This window comes from Periophthalmus magnuspinnatus, chromosome 7, assembly GCF_009829125.3.
Source record: "Periophthalmus magnuspinnatus isolate fPerMag1 chromosome 7, fPerMag1.2.pri, whole genome shotgun sequence".
Taxonomy (NCBI): domain Eukaryota; kingdom Metazoa; phylum Chordata; class Actinopteri; order Gobiiformes; family Gobiidae; genus Periophthalmus; species Periophthalmus magnuspinnatus.
This window is the reverse complement of record NC_047132.1, coordinates 18,421,689-18,445,704: the sequence shown is the minus strand read 5'-3', so window position 1 is coordinate 18,445,704 and position 24,016 is coordinate 18,421,689. Positions and strand designations below refer to the sequence as shown.

At 38.9% G+C, this 24,016-nt stretch overlaps 3 protein-coding genes across 7 annotated transcripts in view; 2 read left to right on the top strand and 1 right to left on the bottom strand.

The window, feature by feature from the left end:
* The first annotated feature begins 290 nt into the window (after positions 1-290).
* mrgbp (MRG/MORF4L binding protein) lies at positions 291-4,300 on the top strand. The gene is made up of 5 exons (XM_033969146.2): positions 291-529; positions 985-1,106; positions 1,183-1,264; positions 1,346-1,405; positions 3,517-4,300. Exons 1-5 carry the CDS (start codon positions 388-390, stop codon positions 3,855-3,857), a joined length of 747 nt encoding a protein of 248 aa, XP_033825037.1. The 5' UTR covers positions 291-387; the 3' UTR covers positions 3,858-4,300.
* A 1,980-nt stretch (positions 4,301-6,280) lies between these two features.
* On the top strand, positions 6,281-21,948 carry LOC117373223 (extracellular sulfatase Sulf-2-like). Of its 5 annotated transcripts, none has more exons than XM_055223218.1 (24): positions 6,310-6,434; positions 6,870-6,978; positions 7,096-7,235; positions 10,815-11,034; positions 11,119-11,239; positions 11,661-11,779; positions 12,251-12,402; positions 12,484-12,653; positions 13,798-13,948; positions 14,013-14,112; positions 14,830-14,905; positions 15,003-15,131; positions 15,653-15,709; positions 16,059-16,188; positions 16,614-16,830; positions 16,989-17,220; positions 17,544-17,640; positions 17,974-18,083; positions 18,151-18,201; positions 18,487-18,656; positions 18,771-18,913; positions 19,105-19,222; positions 19,560-19,665; positions 20,430-21,948. In XM_055223218.1, exons 4-24 carry the CDS (start codon positions 10,869-10,871, stop codon positions 20,458-20,460), a joined length of 2,646 nt encoding a protein of 881 aa, XP_055079193.1. In that variant the 5' UTR covers positions 6,310-6,434; positions 6,870-6,978; positions 7,096-7,235; positions 10,815-10,868; the 3' UTR covers positions 20,461-21,948. The 5 variants fall into 5 exon arrangements, with proteins under 5 accessions (XP_033825035.1, XP_033825034.1, XP_055079194.1 ...); XM_055223217.1 differs by having other exon boundaries at positions 19,557-19,665; XM_033969144.2 differs by lacking the exon at positions 6,870-6,978 and having other exon boundaries at positions 6,281-6,434.
* A 153-nt stretch (positions 21,949-22,101) lies between these two features.
* Positions 22,102-24,016, bottom strand: part of itpr3 (inositol 1,4,5-trisphosphate receptor, type 3) — a 36,827-nt gene continuing 34,912 nt past the window's right edge. Inside the window, exon 59 of the mRNA XM_033969142.2 lies at positions 22,102-23,985. Within this exon, the coding sequence (XP_033825033.1) occupies positions 23,872-23,985 (114 nt within the window). The 3' untranslated portion in view covers positions 22,102-23,871. The remainder of the gene's footprint in view (positions 23,986-24,016) is intronic.

Below are 24,016 nucleotides of genomic sequence, written 5' to 3'. Positions count from 1 at the left end.
GAATCCTGGATCCTCACTATCTAAACCCCAGCACCGGTAGCCAATCTTTTATCTGTGCTAGTGCAGCCTCTGCAGCTAAGTAAGTGATTTCTGGAGGTTCTGAGCTTTCACATAGGGAATGCCCTGTCCATATACTCTACTGAGAGAAAAAAAAAAAGATGTGCAGTTACTTGTATTGTAGTACCTTTTTTGAAACAGTAAGCGTGCATGCTACATACTGTTTCAATTGGGTTTTCTATTTCGTGGAGCAACAATACTTTATTCTGACCAGCAGGTGGGGCTGAGCGAGCGAAGCAAATGCGTGATCCACCAGGCAGCTGCTCTTCTCCGCTCTGGAGCACTGCACTCGGAGTCGGCTCTGTACTGAGCTGAGCTCCGGAGAGCGGCATGGGAGAGGCCGAGCTAACGCTGAACCAGGCCGAGGAGAAGCCCCCGGAGCCAGGCCTGGTTCCTGCAGAGGAGCCGGTAATCTGGAGCCACGAAGTGGAAGTGTGTCTTTTCCATGCAATGATCGGACACAAGCCCGTGGGTCAGTTTAGTAATCCCAGTGAGAATAATGTACACCGATAGCTTTAGCAGTCACCTAAAATCATAGCGCTGTTCGCTTGCTCATTGATTTACTCCTGGAACATAAACATGATAAACAACACAGAGCTAATAATTACCAAACCACCATAAAAAGACACAAGGGACAAAGTGTTTATAATAACGAATGAGCGTTTATCTGTCAATTATGGCTGTATTTTTAACAATTTGTTGGTTTTGTTTGGTTAGCATTTGCTAGCTTAGTAGCTTAAGCTACGGCTAAAAACAGTAACCATTCACTTGAATGAATAAGCAATGCTGCTACCGAAATCTTAGTTAACTTTACTATTTTTTTATTTAACGACTCTGATCTTTAACTAAACTAAATAAATGTCCCCGTCGTTCACTTTTTCCAGTTATTCAAGGTTTGACCTGATTTAATCAGTTGTAACGTTTCAGGAGTGAACCGTCACTTCCACATGATGTGCATCAGGGACAAGTTCAGTCAGAACATCGGACGCCAAGTTTCCTCCGACCTCATCTGGGAACACCTCGGCACGATGTACGACATGCAGGCCCTGGTATGAACACGAGATTATGTCAGTGGGAACATGTTTAATTTTAGTCCTGGTTCTAAACAGGTTGTTTATGTTGCAGCATGAGTCTGAGATATTGCCATTTCCAAACTCAGAGAAGAGCTTTTCGTTACCTGATGACATTGTCCAGGACGTTAGAGAAGGTACACTACATCATTATACACGTCATCTAAACGCCAAAGTGTAAATATAACCAACAGGTTATGTGTTGTTGATGTGTTCAGGTCGCAATGAGGAAGAGCTGGAGGAGCTAAGAGTGGAGCCACCAGCAATCGCAGAGGAAGGTAAGATAATGGAGAGAGACGCTTACAATTATTAGCTGTATTAATATTATGTCTAAGAGAGGAGGTGATAAAAGAAGAGTCTCACTTCCCATCGATGAGATAGGAGACAACTCCATTTTTCACACCTTGTTATGTTTCTGCATTTTCCCTGTCTGTAGCAAATTTCACACTAGCATAACCAAGGTGAACTAAAGAAGCTCTGTTTATGTGTGACACGTTATAACTTTCTACAATGGCAACTAGAAACTAAACTGTACGGAATGGTTTTCATCAATCTTGCCAAACCTGGTCACAATACAGATATTTATACTTCGATACGTAAATCAATATTTTATGACATCCTGCATTATAATGGGGTTGCAGTGTCCCACTGTTTTTATCATTAATTAGAGATGAAAAAACTACCTGGGTGGGAGAGAGGAGCAGTGTGCATCTAAGCACTTGGTCTGCCAAACACTATCACATAAAAAAACACTTTTTAAATTAATAATAAGGACTAAATAAGCAAGGACTCCCCACCCACCAGGAAAGGACAAGCCATTGTGTCATATTTGGAGGAGCTGATTCACAACCCAGTCGCTTCACACTCGGTTGCAAACCACCCCAGTGCTTGTTGCAGGTCGTGGCTTGATTAAGCTATCAGGACAACATCATCTGCCAACAGCAGAGATGAGATCCTGTGGTCCCTGAACCGGACCCCCTCCGGATCCTGGCTGCGCCTAGAAGTTCTGTTCATAAATGCAATGAACAGAGTCGGTGACAATGGACAGCCCTGGCCAACATGCAACAACATGCAATGGGAACAGGTCTGACTTACTGCCGGCAATGCGAACACAGATCCTGCTCCTGTCATACAGGGACCTGACAGCCCTTAGCACAGGGACCCGGACCCCATACTCCAGGAGTACTCCCCAAAGCACCCCACGAGGGATACGGTCAAATGCCTTCTCCAAATCCACAAAGCACATGTGGACTGCTTGGGCAAACTCCCATGAATCCTCAAGGACCCAACCATACTGGTCCTCCTGAATGCGAGGTTTGACTACCGGTTGGATTCTCCTCTCCAGAGCACCCTGGAATAGACCTTACCAGGAAGGCTGAGGAGTGTGATTCTCCTGTAGGTGGAACACACCCTCGGTTCCCCCTTCTTAAATAGAGGGACCACCACCCCAGTCTGCCAGTCCAGCAGTAATCTCCCTAACCGCCTCACGATGTTGCAGAGACATGTCAGGCAAGACGCCCCACAACATCTAGAGACTTAAAATACTTGGGACGGATGTCATCCATCTCTGGAGCCTTGCCACTGAGAAGCTTGCCAACCACCTCAGTGGCTTCAGCCAGGGTGATGGATGAGTCCGCTTCCTCCTCAGAAGACGTGACAGTGGGATTAAGAAGATCCTCAAAGTAGTCCTTCCACTGACTACACCCCCAGTCGTGGTCAGCAGCATTCCTTACTTCTGGTGTCCACCACCGGGTACTACGAGCTGCTGCATTGACAATGGTGGTGGAGAACATGGCCCACTCAGAATCCATGTTCCCAACCTTTCCCTGCGATCTGGAAGAAGCTCTCCCGGGTGTACGAGTTGAAGACCCCACTGATAAAGGGCTCCACCAGATGTTCCTTACAGACCCTCACAGTATGCTTGGGCCTGCCAGGTCTATCCAGCTTCCTCCTCTGCCAGCAGATCCAACTCACCACCAGGTGGTGATCAGTTGACAGCTCTGAATGTCAGATGATACAACAACATAGTCGATCATTGACCTCCGACCTCCTGGTGCCACGTGCACATGGTGCCAGGTGCACTGGGAACAGGTCTGGGGGACCCAGAATTGAAGAATCATCTTGGATGAGCAGCGAAACGTCTTAACTCTTACAACGATTTGCCCAGTTGACAGATTTAATTTCGTCTTTTGCTATGGATCAGACCTGGATGGATGACTGAGGGATTACACATGTGGCAAAATCATTTTAAATGTAGTTTTATTTAATCTATTGAGATTTCCTAATTGCACTAAATTATACACATTTATCTAAATATAGTTGTTTGACTATCTGGGAAACGACAAATTTTTGCTCATTGCAACAGTTTATTCACAATATTGTCTTGCAGGCAGTAACTCATCAGTGAAGTCTGATCGATCGAAGGATAGAGACAAACCTACAGAATCCAACTCCAAAGACGAGAAGAAGAAGAGGGTTACACCGACCCCTGGCCCCCCAGTGGCTAAAGGTGGAGCACCCACACCCCCTGCTACTAAAGGTGGGGCACCCACACCCCCTGCCACTAAAGGTGGAGCTCCCACACCCCCAGCAGCTAAAGGCAGTGCACCTACACCCTCAGCAACTAAAGGAGGGGCTCCTGGATCTACCTCTACTAAGACAGGGAACACTGGAGCGTCTTCAGGTAAAGGAGGGTCATCAGGACCTACACCTGCTAAAAGGAGGCGCTAGATATGCCATGGATTTGGATGAATAAACAGACTTGAACCTCAGACATCATGGGTGAATAGAAAAATCAATTTGTTTCATCTGTAATTACCAATATTGATTTTCTTAATTCAGTATGTGCATTTTGGTCACAAATTGAAGTTTTCTTTTTCTTACCAGCATCTCATAAAAGAGTAAGTGAGCTAGCGGGCTGGACATTTTGCTCGTTAATTTTTTTACAGGAGAAATGGCTTGTATTTTGGTTCAAATATTTGCTCTGATTTGAGAAAATGTGACAAAATCTTAGGTTTATACTTAGGTCAATACTATATTTATTATAACATGTTTTATCTTGAGTAATTGATTGTCACAAGCCTACTAATAATTTGAGTTCTTTCGTGTTTTTTATATTTGTGTGTCTGATTTTTAATAAAAGTGCAGTGGTCTTCAAACCCATACAAGCAGTATTCGATCTCTTCGATCACTGACCTCCCTGAAACACTGGCTTGCGGTGCATTAGCACTATATCAAATGCACAGAGTAAAGGTAAACAAAAATGGCTAACTCAAGCCATTCTTGTGTGGATATGATCTTATTCGAGTTGAGCACTACAACCATTGAGCGACTTCTGCTCTACCTGTTAATTTCACTTGCACCAGAGTCTGAAAGAATGTGGCTTAACCCCCTACAAAGTGCAGCACAGTGGTGTTGCTGCTTGTTCTCTATGAAGCCTATTCCATTACAAAACTGAGCTGAGGGAGGACACTTGGATTTCAAGGCACTGTCTTTGGATTAACTGACTTCAGGGACATGAGTAGGTACGTTGTAACTGTGAAACAGCTCAGTTTTAAAAGGCTAAAACCATCTCAAAATCAAGATAAATCTCCACGGTGACAGGCTAGGCTGAGAGCCAGGTGCATGCTGGGACCTTAACCTTGGCCCTGGACCTTAGCATTAGCATGACAAACCCCTCACACAGAAATGAAAGGCACCAAACACACGCTAACCATGCTAATGACACACTAATGTCATGCTAATTTCACGCTAATGACATGCTAATACCCTCTGAAGACTTTATTTGGAGCAGACCCGAGTCTGTTTACATTCAGAACCTAACTTCTTCACTCCAGTGACAGATTTAACTTCCAGTTAAATCTGTCAAATCTGTCACTGGAGTCCAGTCCAGTTGACAGATTTAATTTCATTGTTTGCTATGGATCAGACCTGGACGACTGAGGGTCTACACAGACATCCAGTGAAAGAAGTTAGGTTAGGTTAGGGCAGGTTAGTTTCCCAACTATCTGAAGCAGGAGAAAACACAGTTTAATGCAGAACTAAACCATGTCTTAACTATTTGGAGTCTATAAAATGGTGTCTCTCACAGTTATGTGGGTGAAGAGTTTGATCAGACTCCAATGCTGACCTGTGTATGAACCTCATACACTGGTGCTGATGTTGTTGCCATGGAAACCATCCAGCTATTGCCATGGAAACCACAGATTAAAAAAAAAAACTCCAGTGCCACCTTTTTAGGCCTTTAACCTTAACCTGAGCAAGATACAGTAACTGTTCCACATGCAGGTTATATTTATTATGATAACTGACCATGAAGATATTATGAAAATATAAATCAGCCTTTCAAGGGTGATTTTATGTCACCCTTGAAATATAAATCAACCTCTCAAGGGTGATTTTATGCCACCCTTGAGAGGTTACAATGAGTGAAATTAGGACAAATAACACATTAGACCACTCAAATAAACCATTTAAATCTGATTATCCACACACATAAGATGCTTGAAATTATTACTGGTTTCTAAAATTTTGCAATGGGGGTCCTGCTTCGGGTCCTGGCCATGGATCTATTATAGATCCTGGCCTGAAACGTTTGGGCACTCCTAACTCACAGACATAAACGCAATGTCCCCACAAAGACCTGGACTACTACGGCCTTCTTGCTGCAAGGTAGGAGTACTTGGGCCATTAAGGACATGTTGACTCCCTTCAGTCAAATTCCAATTTAACTAGTGCTTTATTTGAAAAAAATAAAAAAATAACAAATTCACCCACTTTTTGTTGATATTATTAGACATTGTAAAATAAATTTTGAGGTAGAATAAACTAGAACATTTACATGAAATTCTCTTATGCCATGCCAAGTACTGCATCTAACAAAGAGTCTGTCTGTTTTTAATAAATCTTATAAATCTGTCGCTCTTTAGCCCGCGGTTTCGTCACGTGATTGAGTTTAATCCATAATAATCTTCGTCTGTTTTTCTCCTGTTGCTTCACTTCTGTCTCTCAGAAGACATTTATTATTGGCCAATAGTTCTACAAACCCCGCCTCTCTATTAATTTCTCCCTCTGAAATACTTTACATTGGCTCAGAACTATTTTAGTCCCGCCTACTTATCTCCTATTGGCTCACCGCTACACGAGTCCCGCCCACAATGAGTCAGAGCGGAGCGCGAGGAAGGAAGGACAAACCGAAAAGAAACAAGGAAACGAGGAGGAAAGGAGGCGAGGAGAATTGGGAAAAGGAGACAAGGACGCGAGGAAGGAATCGAGGAAGAGTTCAGGACTAAACCAGGACATAACAAGGTCTCAACCCGATCTAAACTAGTACTAAATCAGGTCTTAGTCTTGACTGATACTGAACTAGGAAACAAGATCTAAACCAAGATTAGACTAAACCTGTACTAAATTATAAAGACCAAACCAGGTTGATCTAGGAATGAATCAGGACTAAAGCAGTATTGGAGTGGAGGAAATAGGACCGAAGTAGTGAACAAACTGCGGCGCAAGCGAGAGGTGAGGAAGCAAGGAGGTGACTAAAGTGATCTGACAGAGCATGGAAGGAGGACTGGAGTGAGGATAGGAGTGGGTAAAGATGTAAATGTAATTATGTACCATCATGTGAGAATGGATGAGGAGTGGAAAATGTCCTCTTTGCTGTAGGCTTTTTAAATGAGGTGAATATCTGATTAGGTAATTTAAAAATCTATAATCTAGGTCCCTTCATTGTTTTTACTTCAGATGCCTCTCCTGATGCAGTCCTCATCTGTGTTATCTTGGTTTGGAGCCAGCACTGAGAGTTCACTGGGTTGTGGCCTTCTTTGCTGGAGATTTAGAAAATGACTATTTCGTAAGTTGCTGATGATGTGTAGGCTTCTGAAGGCTGGAGAAGAGCGAGGAAAGGAAGTAAGGAGGAAAGGGAGAATGGTGTGAGGAATAAGAATTTGCTTTGGTTTGTGTTAGACAGAATGGAGTGGAGCACAAACTGAGGAGGAACAAGGCATAGCGACAGTGAATTCAACAAGAAGACCAGGAAAGGAGACAGTAAAGGATGTGTGTAAAGATTTAGGATGGACTTTGACGGGGACTTCTGAAGATCGTTCAAAGGTGAGTCTTGATTTATTTAGAAACCATGCACACAGAGCTAGCTTTTGTGAATATTTCACAGCTCTCCCTTTGTTTTCTTTTCAAAATCACAAGATTTGCAAACAGCTGACTCTCAAAAATGTTAATCCAATGAAGCAGAATCACACGATATTAGTGAGGGGAAATTCTTGAAAATTGGCCTCAGAAAATTGATTCTGAATTTTCTGTTTATTTTGAGGAAGAAGTGAAAAGGGTTAAACTTGATACAGTTTAATCTCTGTCATTTAATTCCATTAGTAGTTCTTATTTATATAGAAAAAAATGAACTTGAACTTTGTAATTGTTTGAGAACTAAACAAGGTTAAATCCAGGATTATACTCTAACTGCACTGGTTTATAATTGTGTGTATTTTATGACGTACTTGTGCAGTACTAAGTACTTTAGTCTAACTGTTTTCTGAGACTGTTTCAACGTTGTCTTTACACACATGAACCATGCGGCTTTATTTTCACATTAGCAGGAGAGGAATAAACTAAGTCTAAACAAGGACGAATCCAGGACAAGATCTGGAGTAAATCAGTCTGACAGTGGGCAGTAGGGAATTCCAAAAGACAATCAGAGCTTTCATAACACCACAATAATCTGACATACATGAACAATATCTCTATACATGAACAAACGCACATCCAGATCTGGGCCAGACTCTCGGTCAGGATAGTCTTATTCCAGGTCCAGAATGAGATTTTTTCTTTATGTCTCATTTGTCCTACCATCTTCCAGTTGAGAATTAGTTCTGACTTCGATCCTATGTCTGTTCTAGTGCTCGTTCTTTACTTAGTCCTGGTTTTGTCCTAAATCTTGGTTCTGTCCGTAGGATTTCCTAGGTCAGAAGTCTAAACGAGGATTTAAATGAGATTTCTGACCCTGAGCCAGATTCTCACAGCGTTCCACAATAAGACTGACGAGAGCATTCACAAATGGGACAGGTCCCATTCACAAACAGGCCAGAATCCTTTCACTGTGAGCTCTAAACATCTGATCCCATTCAGGGACCAGTCACCCCCAGTTAAACCCTATTCACACAAATTCAAACTCTCACAACACCAGTTAAACATATTCACACTGTGCTAATTCAGGGCAGAAGGCCACACACAGACACACACCAGCACTAGAAGGAGGACTAAACCATGATTAAACCAAGTACAAACCAGAACTAGGACTAACTCAGTACTAACCCGGGACTAACCTTGAACTAACCTGGATCTAAACCAGAACTAAACACATTCTAAACTAGGACTAAGTCAAATGTGAATGAGGTTTACCAGAACTAAACCAATTCTAAATTAGGATGTTTACACCAAAGAAAAACTGAAAATGAAGTAAATTGATCACTATTTTTTCACAATTTTTTAAAAATGTGCGAAATGTTAGACCTTTAGCATTTGCAGAGTTAAAAGTAAATATCAGCCCAGTGGTAGCAAGACAAGACAAGGCAGAGGCTGTAAACACAGAGATGCTGAGCTGCTGTTGTCATGGTGACCAGTACCTTCACCACAGCAACCACATCCAGCTCCAAGACATAGGAAGATGAAACCAGGTCTGGTCCAGGATTAAACCAGGATTAAACCAGGTCTTAAAATCAGGACTAAAGCAGAATTACACATTGTGTCAACAAAACCAAAGCTGTATTAATCAGGTCTAAAAACTGAATTGCAAGATAATAATATAGTAATTTAATTTTAACCAGTCGAAACTACCCATGTTTCATATTATTAGTGTATAACTAGACTGTATTAATCCACTCAATAAAAAAATCAATACCCAGATACTAATCCAGTACTTTAACTAGTATGAAAATGTATTCTTACAAGAATAAATACTGAAGAAAATCATATAGTTTTATTGTTTAATTGTCTTGATCAAGGCAATATCAGAACTAGTATAAAACCACTTGGTACTATTAAAGAAACTACTGTAGTATTATTTTATGTTGAATATGACATAGCATTGTGTTTTTTCCATTGTGGTATCAAAGTTAGCATTGAAAGTGGAGGCTTCTCCTTAGCAATGAAATAAAGTTTGACTACTACTCTCACACCTCCACACAGTTATTAAACACTAATAAATCACATGGCTCTGTTTGAATGAGACACTTCCTGTATGACCTCTGAACTCACGCCACAACTTTTGACCCACCAGGCTCTTTCTCCGCTTTCATGAATATTAATTAGTGACCTAGAATGTGACAGATTGTGACACAGGTCTTTACCACAGAGAGCTGCTGACATAAAATATTTAAGACAGCATTACAGGAAATGTAGGCGTTTAGTTGATTAATCAGTTGATGGTCTTGTAGTCGAAAAAAAATGTACTCAGTTGACTTAAGGATTTATATGGCAAAACAGAAGAAAGGAGCTGTTTGTGAGTGAGTTAGCTGAAGATATGAAGGTATTTTTTGGTATTTATTTGTAACAAGGCACATTAAACTCATGATTCACAAGTTGAATCAGTCTTTATATAAATGCATTGTTTCTTAGTACTTTTTCTGCATAAATAGTGATAGAGATATGTAATACTTTTAAGAGCTTTTGCCATGGCCCCTTTTTAGTTGACTAAAAGTGTTAGCATACCTCATTATTTGCATGCTGTAAAGTTTTATAAAATTACTTGTTCCCATTATAAATAATTAACAAACAGTTTGTGATAGTGTTAGAGGAAGCGTTTTTTTGTAGTTCTCCTTCCTGATTTTTGGCAGGAAATGACCCTGATCATTAAGAACACGTGAAACATGTGAACATATGAAACTCTGATGAAAAAATCTTTATAGTGACAGATTGATCTTTATAGTAACAGAATGAATGAATATTTTTTCCTAATAAATGAATAGGCTGCAATATTCTTGTCAAGGCTAAAATGGTCTACTGCATTTCCCCTGAAAACCTTTTGCTTAAATCACTAAATGTTTACTCATTCAAGCAAAGCATATTCTTATGAATACCTCAGGGTAAACACTATATAAAGGAGCTTGCCAATCAAAAGATGAACATTGCTAGCAAAACATAAAGCACACTAGGTGAAGTTAACATGTTCCATGTGTGTTCCTTCGGTTGCTCTTTTCAAACGTAAGCAACACACCCACTAGGACAGGGGTGGGCAAGCTTTTTGACACACGGGTCACAATGGGTTCTAAAATTTGACAAAGGGGCCAGGACAGGATGTATATATGTATATATTACATTAGAGATTTGGCTTGTAACATGTAGCAAAGCATTAATATGCAAGGCTCATTCTACAAATTGGTTTCTAAATGCATTAATTAAATTCATAATTAATTTATTAAATTTCAGTTAAATAAACACAGCGGAAAAACTTTGAACAAGATTTACCCTTATCTATTTTAATATAATTTGGTCATGTTCGGCGGGCCGGATTAATAAGCCCAAAGGGACGTGTGTGGCCCCCGGGCAATAGATTGCCCATGTCTGCACTAGGTGGTTATACTGGTGAGTAGAGGGCAGTGTTTACACTTTACAAGGGCCTGAATGATTCTTAAAATATTTATATATATATATATATATAAATATATGTGTGTATTGCAGATTGTGACTTGACTCTGGTTCCAGAGGTGAACTAAAGGGGAGGAGTCCGTGATCATGGCCCGGCTCCTCCTCTTCCTGTCCGTTTCTGCAGCAACGCTGCTCCATTTCCTTTTGCTGGTTTCCATGACAGCTGGTCTGAAACCCCGCCTCCACAGAGACCGGCGGAACATCAGGCCCAACATAATCCTGGTTCTGACTGATGACCAAGACCTCGAGCTTGGTCTGCGTCTTTATTAAATCATTACATCTCCTTGTAAAAGAGATTTTCTTGACTTCAGATTCCTCTGTTTGCTGTTGTATCCAGGTTCTATGCAGGTAATGAATAAAACTCGGAGAATCATGGAGGAGGGTGGTACTTCCTTCACAAACGCCTTTGTAACCACACCCATGTGCTGTCCTTCAAGGTCGAGCATGCTTACTGGGAAGTAAGGACCAATATAATTATTATGATTTATGACTAATCTGGGAGTCTCATTTAGGGTTCTTAATACCCAGATACTAATCAATACTGATGCTAATATTAAAACTAAATACATAGAAAAAAGTCTTCTTGATCTATATCTGAACAGATATATTGATAATATGGTATATGGTAATATTGGTATGGTATGGTAATTATAATTGTTCAGTTAGTTTGTGTTGAAAATTCAAAAAATATGTTTATTATCATTGTAGTATATAAATTGATATTATATATAATGTAGTATTGGATAATTCTTCGTAAAAAAAAAAAGTTTGATATTGACAGCAGTAGTCTGGTTTTGGGATGCTTACTGTAAGTTAAAATCTGTCAAAACATCTGACTTATTTTTTGCTCTTTCTTTATCTGCTTCTGTCTTTGCTCAGATATGTCCACAATCACAACACCTACACAAACAATGAGAACTGCTCCTCTCCCTCCTGGCAGCGGCAGCATGAGCCAAAGACCTTTGCCGTGCACCTTAACAACACTGGCTACAGGACAGGTACTTTTTTGCGGAGGCTGATTAAGCAACATGGAGAGATGGTTATTACTATGTATGCTTGTGTGAGAGGCTGACATGAGAGATCATGTTTCTATTAACATGGTTTAGTGGTCATTTTGAATCCTCATCATTGAATAGTTGTACTTTCGTGTAGGGCTGTGCGATATGCCAAAAACCTTATCAAGATATTTCCTCATTTTGAACATTTTGATCACAATTTTTGATTAAATTTAGTTTTGTCTTATGAAAAATAAGTAAAAATTGCTTCCTATGTTAAGTTTTTGAAAATAAACAATTTTACATCAATAGTTTGCATTGCTTTTTTTCCACTCCAAAGTCTGAACTCTGCTCCTACATGCTTTCATTTATCAGGCAGGGGATTGGTTGTAGACTTAAAAAAAAATGTTTCACAGCCCCACTTTTTGTGTATGTAGAATTCCTGCTTTTTACCTTTGATTTGTGTATCTTCAGCATATTTTGGTAAATACCTGAATGAGTATAACGGCTCATACATCCCTCGTGGCTGGAGGCACTGGGTTGGTCTTATCAAGAACAGTCGCTTTTATAACTACACCCTAAACGTCAATGGAGCCCGGAGAGAGCACAGGGACCGATACCCCCAGGTCAGTACCAGACCCACTTTGTCACTTTTCAGTTACAAGGTTGTGGGTTGGATGGTTCCTGATCTCATTGATTTTCTGTAGGACTACCTGACAGATGTGATAACCCTGGAAGCACAGAGGTTTTTCCGAGCCTCAAAGCGGAGCTATCCTCACCGACCTGTTCTGATGGTTCTAAGCCACGCTGCACCCCATGGACCGGAGGATTCTGCTCCTCAATTTAGTTCCCTCTTTCCCAATGCCTCCCACCACATGTGAGTATGAATCAGGGCTATAAAAGAACTGAAAAAAGGACTAATACTGAACTGAAATAGGTCTAATGTCATTTTCACACTGCCTCTAGTTAGGTCAATGTAAAAGAGCTATGAGCCCTTGGGCCCGTGTGAACCCAGCAGTCACACTCTGAACCACAGTAAAAGGCCAGTCCTCCTGAAAGAGGCCTCATAGTGCCTCCACTCACATTCTGTAGCAGCCGACCTCGGGCTGACCCACGCAGTTTGCAGCAGTAAAAGTGTTTGGAATTGGGCAAAAAACGTTCGGATCATGTTTATTTGTATGAATGGGTGCTGCAGAGCTACTGTCTGACATGTTAGGCTGACAAAGCAATTTGGATCAACTTATTATCAGCCAGTCTCCTGCTTCGCAGGTTGAGCCTGACACTGTCTGTGTGTCATTCAAAAGGCAAATTCTCCTCTCCCACCAGCGTGTACAGTCCTCACAGTGTATTTAGCCACAGGTCAAAGAAAAGACCACCGAGTATAGGTGAAGCAGCCTGTGCATGCATATTCACAGGGCTTGAAGCCCGTTGTCATAGAAATAAGTTTGACAATCAGCTGATGGACTCTCACATGCCTCATGGTGGTGTTTGAGGAGAATGATGTGTGGTGTATGTGAGCAAGACTGACCAAAAAGTAAAGTAAACAGAACTAAATCTAATGCACACTGGGGTTGGGTTGGTCCACAGAGTGCACAACATGTGAAAATGACCTAAAACAGGGTTTAACCAGGAGTAATACTGGAATGAAATTATTCTAACAGGGTTTAACCGTACTAAACAAGCTCTAAACCAGATCAAAAGTTGACTGCGATATATTACTACAGAAATATAAATAAACTAAAATATTGAAAGTGATATATATATATATATATATATATATATATATATATATATATATATATATATATATATATATATATATATATATATATATATATATATATATATATATATATATATATATGCTACCAGTCAAAAGCTTGGACACAGTTTTTCATTTGTTTGATATAGTAATTATTGTCCACCAAACATTTACTTTTTTACTTTAGATTTAATTCTTTGGAAGTGCAATTGTTTCTTTATATGCCAGTACTGTTTCCCTAGTCTCTTTTTCTTGACAGAACCCCAAGTTATAACTTCGCCCCAAACCCGGACAAACACTGGATCATGAGGTACACTGGAGCCATGAAGCCCATCCACATGGAGTTCACTAACGTCCTACAGAGGAAACGACTGCAGACGCTCCAATCTGTAGACTACAGCATGGAGCAGGTCAGGAGAGAGGACACTATTCCTGAAGATGTCTTGGTTGTGTTCTAACGGATCTATCCCACAGTTGTATGAGATGTTGGTGGACACTGGAGAGCTGGATAACACTTATATAATCTATACGTCAGACCATGGCTACCACATTGGACAGTTTGGACTCGTCAAAGGTCAATGGGTTTTGAACATCTTAACCGTTTTGTTTTCCCCCGGATCTGCTTACTCCTCTGGCTGTGCTACTATCTGCTCCTCAGTCTCTGTTCCTCTGTCTCTGTTGCTGTCTCCTCCTCTGACTCTGTGCTTGTCTGTCCCTGCCCCTCTGGCTCTGCTCCTCTGGCTCTGCTCCTCTGGCTCTGCCCCTCTGGCTCTGCTCCTCTGTCTCTGCTCCTGTCTGCTCCTCTGTCTCTGCTCCTGTCTGCTCCTCTGGCTCTGCTCCTGTCTGCTCCTCTGGCTCTGCTCCTGTCCTCTTCTCCAGCTCTGTAGTTTTAGTGTTAGCATTTTTTTTCCTGATGAAACAGTTCTGCTCTGTTTCACAGGATTAAAGTCTTGGAGCAGAGGTTAATCCTGATATAAATAACTCTGAAAAATGAGATGGAACATTTGAAGCACAGAAAAAATGGATACAGCTGCACTACATTCACTCTGTATTTGTCCTATTTGTATTTGCACTCTGTATTTGTCCTATTTACTTATTGTTATATTTTACAGCATATTTATACTTAACAGTACAACTGTTTATGGTACATTTAGGTACTCCTCTTGGTCAGATTACATTTTCTGCTCTGATCATTTTAAACCCAGAGACATCAAAACTTGATGATCAAATTTTGAAAACTTAACAAATTTGAGATAGATTATAATGATGTTTTCACTCTTTCTGTTTGTAGGTAAATCAATGCCGTATGAGTTTGACATCAGAGTTCCCTTTTTCATTAGAGGACCCAACATACAACAGGGACACAGGTGAGACCTAGTTTACTCCTGAAGATAAGAATATAATTAGATGAATAATTATTATGATAATGTTATAGAGTTTGTTCTGTATGTTTTGTTTGATTAGTGTTCCAGAGATTGTCCTAAACATTGACTTGGCTCCCACCATTCTGGACATAGCCGGAATAGACCCCCCGTCGGACATGGATGGGAAGTCTGTGCTGGGGCTGCTGGATGTAGGGTCCCCTGGGAACAGGTACCTCACTGGTCATACACTGGGGAGCATGCTTGATTTAGGCTACTTACTGGTTGTTGTGTAAAATCACATTGGAAAACAAGTGTAACTATACATATCCAAAACAACACATGGGCATGAAATGGAAAATAAGAAAAATTCTGACACTATAGATAAATAAACTTAAAAAGATGCAGGCATGTTTACATTCTAAGATGTAATACATTTAAATGTACCATTTTGTTTTTCCTAAATGAGGTCACCAAATAAAGACATTGATCAATTGTTCCTTTCTACACATACTTCAGGCACAACTGGTTCTGGTAGGTCATTGTCAGTTGTTCAGTAGAACAAAGTACTTTGTTTAAAGCTATCTTGTATTTTGTAACCAGACTACTCTGGCCCATAACACCACAGTGATACATTTTCATACATTTACATATGACACACTAACAAAAGGTATGGGTAGTCTCCTCTCTGATTCTCTCACTTAGAGAGCAGCTTTTGCACTTCCGGTAAATATCTGTTTCTGTGTGTCACAGGTTTCAGTTGAACAAGAAGTCTGTGAACTGGAGAGACTCATTCTTAGTTGAGAGAGGGTAAGAGATGGACCAGGACTGATGCATTTTTTTACCCATATAATTTAAAAAAAATTGTAGATTTCATATTTTAGAATGTGATGATCGTTATATTACTACAAAAACAGCATCATTGTCCTCTGACTCTGTTTTAATCGGGAAGTCAATAATACTAATCCCTTAAAGCAGTATTCTCTCCACATGAACCTCAATGTACAATATTTCACACAATAGTTATTAAACTATATATTACAAAATCGCAATTAGATTCTTATCCTCTGACCAACATTTTGTGCCAGTGCTGAGTGTAACTCACTTAGGATGTCATAATAAACTTACTGAATGTATTCTGGTCTCTGTTGCTGTACAGGAAGTTGCTCCCTGGTTTATTGAGTGACAAACAGGAGAAGTCTGAAGAGAACTCTCTGCCCAAACAGCAGCGAATGAGAGAGCTGTGTGACCGACAGGAGCTGCACCTGCCCTGTTCCACCTCTGGACAGGTGAGTACAGCTGTGGCTCACAGGTGAGTCTTTGGTACTGCACTAATATACTCAAGACTATCACATAACGTGTATGTAACAAGTGTACTTATTGTGTAAACTGGCTTGTGTACTTTGGCGTGAAGGCTATTTACTTTGTAATCCTTGGACAGATGTTGAGGCCTTTTCTTTCTCTTTCTTAGTTTCTTTTTTACTTTTTTAATATAAAGGGCATAACATAGAAATCAGATCCAGCTCCATGTGAATGCAGGAATGGAAGTCTGTAGAGGAGCGATGCACAGATACTATAGCAGAGATGAATGTTAGACAAGAGTCACAGACATTGCACATACAAAAAATATCTAATCACATTTGCTAATCAATTGCAAACAGTGACAGTTTTAGTGGAGGGCAGTGTAAAATGTTTTATTCTGATCTTTTTGCAGAAGTGGCAGTGTGTGGAGGATCCCAGTGGGAAGTTGCGATTGTTTAAGTGTAAAACTGAAGGAGGTGGGACTAAGGACATTTTCTTGAAGAACCGCCCAATCAGCATCAAGACCCAACGTTACAACCATGATGAAGACTGCAGTTGTGACCTCCGTCCCCTGTCTTTTGCAAAATCCAAGATGAAAAAATCTTTCAATAAACCCTTCTTTAAAAAGAGTAAGTTTTGACCTCTCTGATCATATTCACCTCATTAACTCTTTCATTAAACAATTATTTTCATAGCAGTATCTCATTTATAGAGAGTAATGTTGATCTCTGTCTTTTCTTTAAGTTTTTTTTTACTTAACAACCCACCCTTTTTGTGCTGTGGACAGAGCTGAAGTCCCTTAAAAGTTTCTCCAGAATCCGCTTCAGCCGCGCGATCAGTAACTCTCTACCTGACGACGGTATCCACAGCGAACACATCTTCCCCCTTGGTGATGGTCTCCGTGGTAACAACAGTTGGGGGGCGTTAATGGGTGAGGGTGCATGGACCAAATCAGACAGAGAGGAGGAGATAAGCGGATCTGGGCCGGCACCCGAGGATGCTGTGAAGGTTACGCAAAGGTCAGGTTTCTTCAGGAGTAGATAAACAGGACTAAACTAGAACTAAATCATGACTATAACAGAAATGCTAAAAGATACATTTATACATAGATATTGTTTAAGGGATAATATGTAACCTTCTGGGAGACTGGGACATTTCTAGGACTTTTCTTGGAGATAAGATACGTTTAATGATATACAGGCCATACAGTGGAACATTCAATTCAATAACATCTCCATGGACACAAGCAGGTGCCCATCATGTTAGTTGGTGTGAGAGAGGTGGATACAGAGGAGAGGCTGTCACTTATGAACAGGGCCTTAATCACGCCTGTTTCTTTCAGGTGTGTTATTCTGTCCAACTCCTCTGTGAGCTGTGACTCCAGACTCTACAGAAACCTGCAGGAGTGGAAGGACCACAAACTTACCGTGGACCACCAGGTAATCTAACAAAATCACCACCAAAATCTCATCCCAACCTCTCCTATTAACAGAATACAAATGTTTTGACATTTATAATTATCAGGTCCATTTGGCCTGGCCTGCCTGACTCTCATTTATTTTACCTTCATTTTGAAATTATGGTCTGGTATTTCACACATAACAAGTTGCAAGTTTCACACATAACATGCCACGTTTTTCAGCAAACCAGTCACATTCTTTTCTATTCAGCATGTCAAATAACAAGAACATCTTGATAATAGCTATGACATTGGGCTATTGTTCATCCTTAATTGAAATTTTTGGTCTTGGTATGTGTGTATCGTGTTTCAGATTGAGACTCTTCAGACCAAGATCAAGAACCTGCGAGAGGTTAGAGGTCACCTGAAGAAGGCCCGTCCCCTCAAGTGTGACTGTAAGCGGCACCTGTCAATCAAACAATTGTGAGTTCACTTCTTTACCACTATAATGATATTTGCTTTATTCTGAATAACACTCAAAATGTTTCAGGTCTAAGTTGAAACTGAAGAAAAAGTTGAAGAATAAACTTCACCCTTTCAGGTCTGAATTTTGTATATAAAGTTGTACATTCCTTATTTTTTGCTTGATCATTTTGTTTTTCCACATTTCTTATTGTGTTTGCTGCTACTCTGGCAGCCTGAACTTGTAAAGGGCTTTATCACTACAAAATAAAGGAAACATGATTAGTACTAAGGCACAAAGGAGAACTTCCTTCTTTTAGTGGCGCCAACGCTAAAGTTGAGATCATGTAGATAAAGTGAACTTCTGTTAAAAAAAATAAAAATAAATAAAAATACATCAACTTTTAACTGTTCTAACCCACAGAAGGGGGGTGTCTAAAGGAAAGTGGGCGTGGCTTGAGAAGGAGCAGAGACGGAGGAAGAAAATGAGGAAGATGATCAAACGAATCAAAAACAATGACACGTGTTCAATGCCCGGACTCACCTGTTTCACCCATGACAATGAGCACTGGGCCACGCCTCCTAGCTGGACATGTATGTAGTACAACTAAATGCTGCAAAATAAGGGCAAATCCACACATTGACTGTGAACAAAAACACACACACACCTATTTAAATATGCATACAGAATGTTTCTTTTTTTTTCAGTGGGTCCATTCTGTGCCTGTACCAGTGCTAACAACAACACATACTGGTGTCTTCGAACCATCAACCAAACTCATAACTTCCTCTTCTGTGAGTTCTCCACTGGCTTTCTGGAGTACTTTGATCTTACTACTGACCCCTACCAGGTAATACTGCATTACATTATTTTTACCTCACACCTGTATCTTCATTGGTAAAATATAATAATGAGGCTCAGTCCCTAACTTCATTTTGTTCCTCTGCTTTTGTATATGCTTTTGCATTTGCCCTCAGGGACAAAAGATAAACTCTTCTGTAGTGTATTTCTTAACTTAATTTAACTTTGTCTTTGTTGTAGTTGATAAACTCAGTGTCATCTCTGGACAGAAGTGTTTTGAACCAGCTCCATGTTCATCTTATGGAGCTGCGAGCCTGCAAAGGACACAAACAATGCAACCCCAAAGTAGACAAGCAAGGTATACCGGTAGTTTACTCTGTGGATGTGTGTGTGTATGTATGTATATATATGTATATATATATATATATATATATATATATATATATATATATATATATATATATATATATATATATATATATATAAAATGGAGCTTATGATAAAATCTCTATATACTGTACCTCTAGACAATTGGATACATCTAATTAGATGCATAAGATGCCAATATTATATCAATGAAAGGTCATCACTTTTGGTATTGTTTGCTTGTATGTTTGTTTGTTTTTTTTATCGATGAGTTTATTAACAAAAATGTCCTTTTTTCTCATTAATCAATTAGTATTTGTTTTCAGTAGAGAGGCGGGACAAGAGTGATTTACACTTGTACAGGTACAGCATTGACAGATCTGTGGAGAGGCCCAAGAAATGGTCCAAAGTCCGGAGACCTTCATACAAACCTCTGTGAGAAAATTATCCATTCAAATCACTCCATCAAAGAACTAACACTACACAATTCTTCTGATACAAGAAGGCACAAGGCAGTCAAAGATAGTTCTTACTTGTAAGAAATACTGTTAAAACCCCTGTATTACACTGTTCTCTTATCTATGTTATAATGTTGCTTCCTCATCAAAAATATGCCTAGAGTTTTGTTGTTTCATTAGCACATGTTTAACACAAAACCCTGCGTATTTAGGCTGAGTTCTTTTCTCAGACATGTTCTACCTTGTGATATCATGTGGTAATACAGGAAGAGCTTTGGAGATGTAGACAGACTAATAATAAAGGGTTACTCAAATGTGTGAATGAAACAAAACACAACTCCGGATATGTTTATTATGATTATAATATGGCTTAAAACTCACAAGAATCCATTTTGTGTAATATAATACCTTTTAGCTGACACAACAAATCATAGACACAAACTATTTGATCTATAATTAAATAATATTATTAAATTAAATATATATCTACCATAAGTTCACATAAAAAAACAAACCTGAATAGTCTACAACTTCATACATTGTAAGAGATGAGCAGAGATTATATATAGATATATATATATAGATATATAGATATAGATATAGATATAAATATATATATATAGATATAGATATATATATATATAGATATAGATATATATATATATATATAGATATAGATATAGATATAGATATAGATATAGATATAGATATAATTTTTTTTTTTTTTTCCATTTTCTTCAGGAACCCGATCTGGGATGGTTGGAAAGGCTGAGGTTGCTGACATTGCCCCCTTCTGGACCTTTAGCAAAATGGCTTCTCTCTTTCAAAGGAGGCTGTGTTTATAATACTTCAACACGTTTTGTACAGATTTTTTGTAAAACGTTACTTGGGTTTTGGGGATGTGATGTGGCTCTTGATTACATTTTCTACAATACTTCACTGCTGCACCTCTGGGACCAGAAGGAACTCAGAATACAAACCAAACAGCAAAGAGCATAATATATTACAATGAATTTCTGTATGAATATTTTATGTATATCTTTTCTGTTTTACTGAAGTTTACTACTAGTCATTATATACCATCATTATATTTCTTGAAAAAAAAAAACAAACATCCAAATCCTGGTACAAATGTTGCGAGAAATGTACTGTATTTAATGTTCTGAAATGCACTGGTTAAATGGTACCGAAGTGGAAGGTTAGAAAGAGTTTACATGATGTTGGCACTAGCTACTTTAGTGTATTTTTTTTGTAAAATGATTGTTTTAAATGTTATCATCAATATGTTAGGAGCAGGACGTATAACTGCTCCATGTTTGAAGTTCACTAGCCCCATGAATGTTTCAAATGAAGTGTGAGAAAATATTAGTATAATTTGTATTCATTTGAGAATCTACGGGAAATGTAGTGTTAATCTAACATTTACACATAAATAATAACTCTGATAATAACTCTGAATGATGCTATGTAGAATATGTTTTTCTTTTCCAGAAATTTAACTATAGATCTTAAATTATTCTTTGCCAACTAGTAAGTAGTCAGACATACAATAGGTGAAATATATGTAGAAACCCAACTTGCAAAAAAATGCATTTACTTAAACAAAACATCTGCCTTTATATGGAAAAAGTCACATTCTATGTCTCTACCCTTGTACACAGCCTCAACTATTTTGTCCACTCTTACTTTTTCTTACATTTAGGCTATTTTTAAGAATGATGTTTTTGCACTTCCTGAAACACATTTGTCCAGCATCTTTAAGTTTTGAATTTGGCTGAGGATTTGTTTTCTTTCTGGTCTTCCTTAAGGTCACATTGGGTTTTGTAATGTTTTAGACCCAACTTTTGTCAGTGAAAAAAGTTTATGTTGGCCATTCTAACAGCTACCTTATGTGTCTTGAATATTTCAGTTCAAAATGCTATCTTTTTAGAGATGTGAACGATTGTTTGGCTGACTGATATGCAAATGGGCAGTTGAATGTAAACTTTATTTTTGTGGTTATTATTTGTCAGTATTCGAGACTGAATGAGTCCAAATGAACTGTAACCAGGTCCCGGCACTTTCTACCAATCAGAACAGAGATCGATGAAGGATGGATCACCAGGACATGGACATGTTTATGGAGCAATTACAACACAGAATGGATCAACTGAGCAACATAGCAGAACACAAGTTTTAAATGAACAAATCAGGACCTGTGAAATGAGGGCCGTGCAGTCATGTAACCTGTGGAAACTTGTGAATAAAGATTTGAGTAATTCGTGGACTGTCCTTCTATCCATCTATCTAGATTGTGGTACATGCATGGATTTAACAAAATTACACTTTTGTTGATGTTTTAAAATCAAAGAAAAAAAATGAAAAATGGGCAAATTGTTTAGTCTAATAATTTATTTATTTACAAGTTACATTTACACCAACACACCCACACTAAAATTATACTACAACTATGGTAAATGGTATTTTCATCCATCAGGGCTAAAAGAGGACGGAAGACACCAAAACTATAACAGTTGTCAAACAATAAAAACATAAATAATAATTCATCAGTATTCAAATTAAGAGTTCAATAGCAAAAACATATCTCCATTTTTATATGTTTTTCTTTTTGTGTCCATCTTCTAGAGATAGTAGCAATGGCAATAATGTATAGTGGATTTTATCAAGAAGGGATGGAATTATATTTTTATAGCAGTAAAAACTGACTGGTTTTTGGAAATATTATTATGCTAAAGTAAACTGCAAGCCTCAGATTACTTTTGCAAATGGCATTTATCTGTTTTTGCAAATGAACTCTTCAAATGGAAACAAACCCGTGTCAGTTTTAAGAGGTTTTCAGTTAAAATCTTTTATAAGCATAATTTTATCCTAAGTATAAATAAACCTTTATTAAATATTTTATAAAAGTGCTTCAAACATGAATATCTTTAGAAAACCCAAACAATTGTACTGTAGATATGAAATGTGGAGAAACCTGGACTAAACCAGGTCTAAAACATGATAAAACAAGGTGTGAAATTGAACCAGGACTAAACCAGGATTAAATTGGCAATGGACTAGGGCAAGGGTCGGCAACCTTTGACACCCAAAGAGCTATATGGACCCGGTTTCCATGGAAAAGAAAACACTGGGAGCCACAAATCCTCTTTGATATTTAAAATGATAACACTGTATATATTTATTTTATTTTTTTACCTTTATGCTTTCTATAAACATGTATAGTATTTGCAAAATACCTGCATAAATATTTATTTTACCTGGTTAATGGGACTTCTGCTCCTGAACCTTTGTGCACACCATCTGTAAATTGGGGCTGCACTTTCATTTTTACACAGGACTGTAAACGGTCATCTGTGAGGCGTGAGCGGCGTTTGTTTTTAACATAGTTCATGGTGGAGAAAAGTGGCTCACGTACGTATGAGGATCTGGAGATCAGCAGGACTCCAAATGCATATTTCTTCATGTTTATGTAGATGTGGCGGATTGAAAGTCTCGATAAATGCAGTGTTTTGGCAGGTATACCGGCTTCCGCGAGTGTGATGCTTATTTTAAGTGATTAAAAATAATAAAATATAATTTTTGTTTTAATATTTTAAGAGCACAATAATCTTCGAATTTAGAACTACAATTGAAAAAAATAACTAACACAAATAAAATACACTTCAATTAAATACTAGCCACAGTACAAGGATGAAAGAGCTGCATGTGGCTCCAGAGCCATGGGTTGCCGACCCCTGGGTTAGGGTAACCACCTGTGCCTCGGTCGGTTGCCATGCACAGCCCTTTAGGCACTGTCCCACTTTTTCATTGATGGCATATTAATTATAAAAATTAAATACACTTTTTTTTTTTTTTCTCGCAACAAAATTCAACAGAATTGGCATTCTGTTTTTTATATGGATGCATCTTATGTTTAAATTATTGCAGTCAAGTATTTTCTAGGGATTAATATTCCAGAGTCTGTCCCTCCATATCTCACCACATTCAAAGTATCCCTCTCTTTTTTTTTTATCAATTTGAGGTGGTCACCCTAGAAGAGGCCCTAAACCAGGTTTGTTGCATTTACTTGTATTCATGTGTTTGTTAACTAAAACCTTGGTTAGATCTCATAGTCAGGATTTGTGCTTAGATTTGTACTTAAACTGTGGTTCTGGGCTGTAGACTTGTAGTGCTCAAGTCTGGTTCAGGACTTGTAGATCTGGTGGTTCCCTCCAGCGGCGCTTGGAGGTCCAGGTGTGGCTCCATTCTGTACGTCCACAAAGCCCATCCTCTGCCTCCTCTTCCTCTGCTCTGTCATCTACACAAACACGTTTTACATATAAACCAAA

Excerpts from the sequence above, each read along its gene's own strand:
- mrgbp (XM_033969146.2), top strand. The coding sequence starts at position 388 with ATGGGAGAGGCCGAGCTAACGCTGAACCAGGCCGAGGAGAAGCCCCCG. Across the intron at positions 530-984 it reads GATCGGACACAAGCCCGTGG|GAGTGAACCGTCACTTCCAC; the intron begins GTCAGTTTAGTA and ends GTAACGTTTCAG. Across the intron at positions 1,107-1,182 it reads TGTACGACATGCAGGCCCTG|CATGAGTCTGAGATATTGCC; the intron begins GTATGAACACGA and ends TTTATGTTGCAG.
- LOC117373223 (XM_033969143.2), top strand. The coding sequence starts at position 10,869 with ATGGCCCGGCTCCTCCTCTTCCTGTCCGTTTCTGCAGCAACGCTGCTC. Across the intron at positions 11,035-11,118 it reads TGACCAAGACCTCGAGCTTG|GTTCTATGCAGGTAATGAAT; the intron begins GTCTGCGTCTTT and ends TGTTGTATCCAG. Across the intron at positions 17,641-17,973 it reads AACTTACCGTGGACCACCAG|ATTGAGACTCTTCAGACCAA; the intron begins GTAATCTAACAA and ends ATCGTGTTTCAG.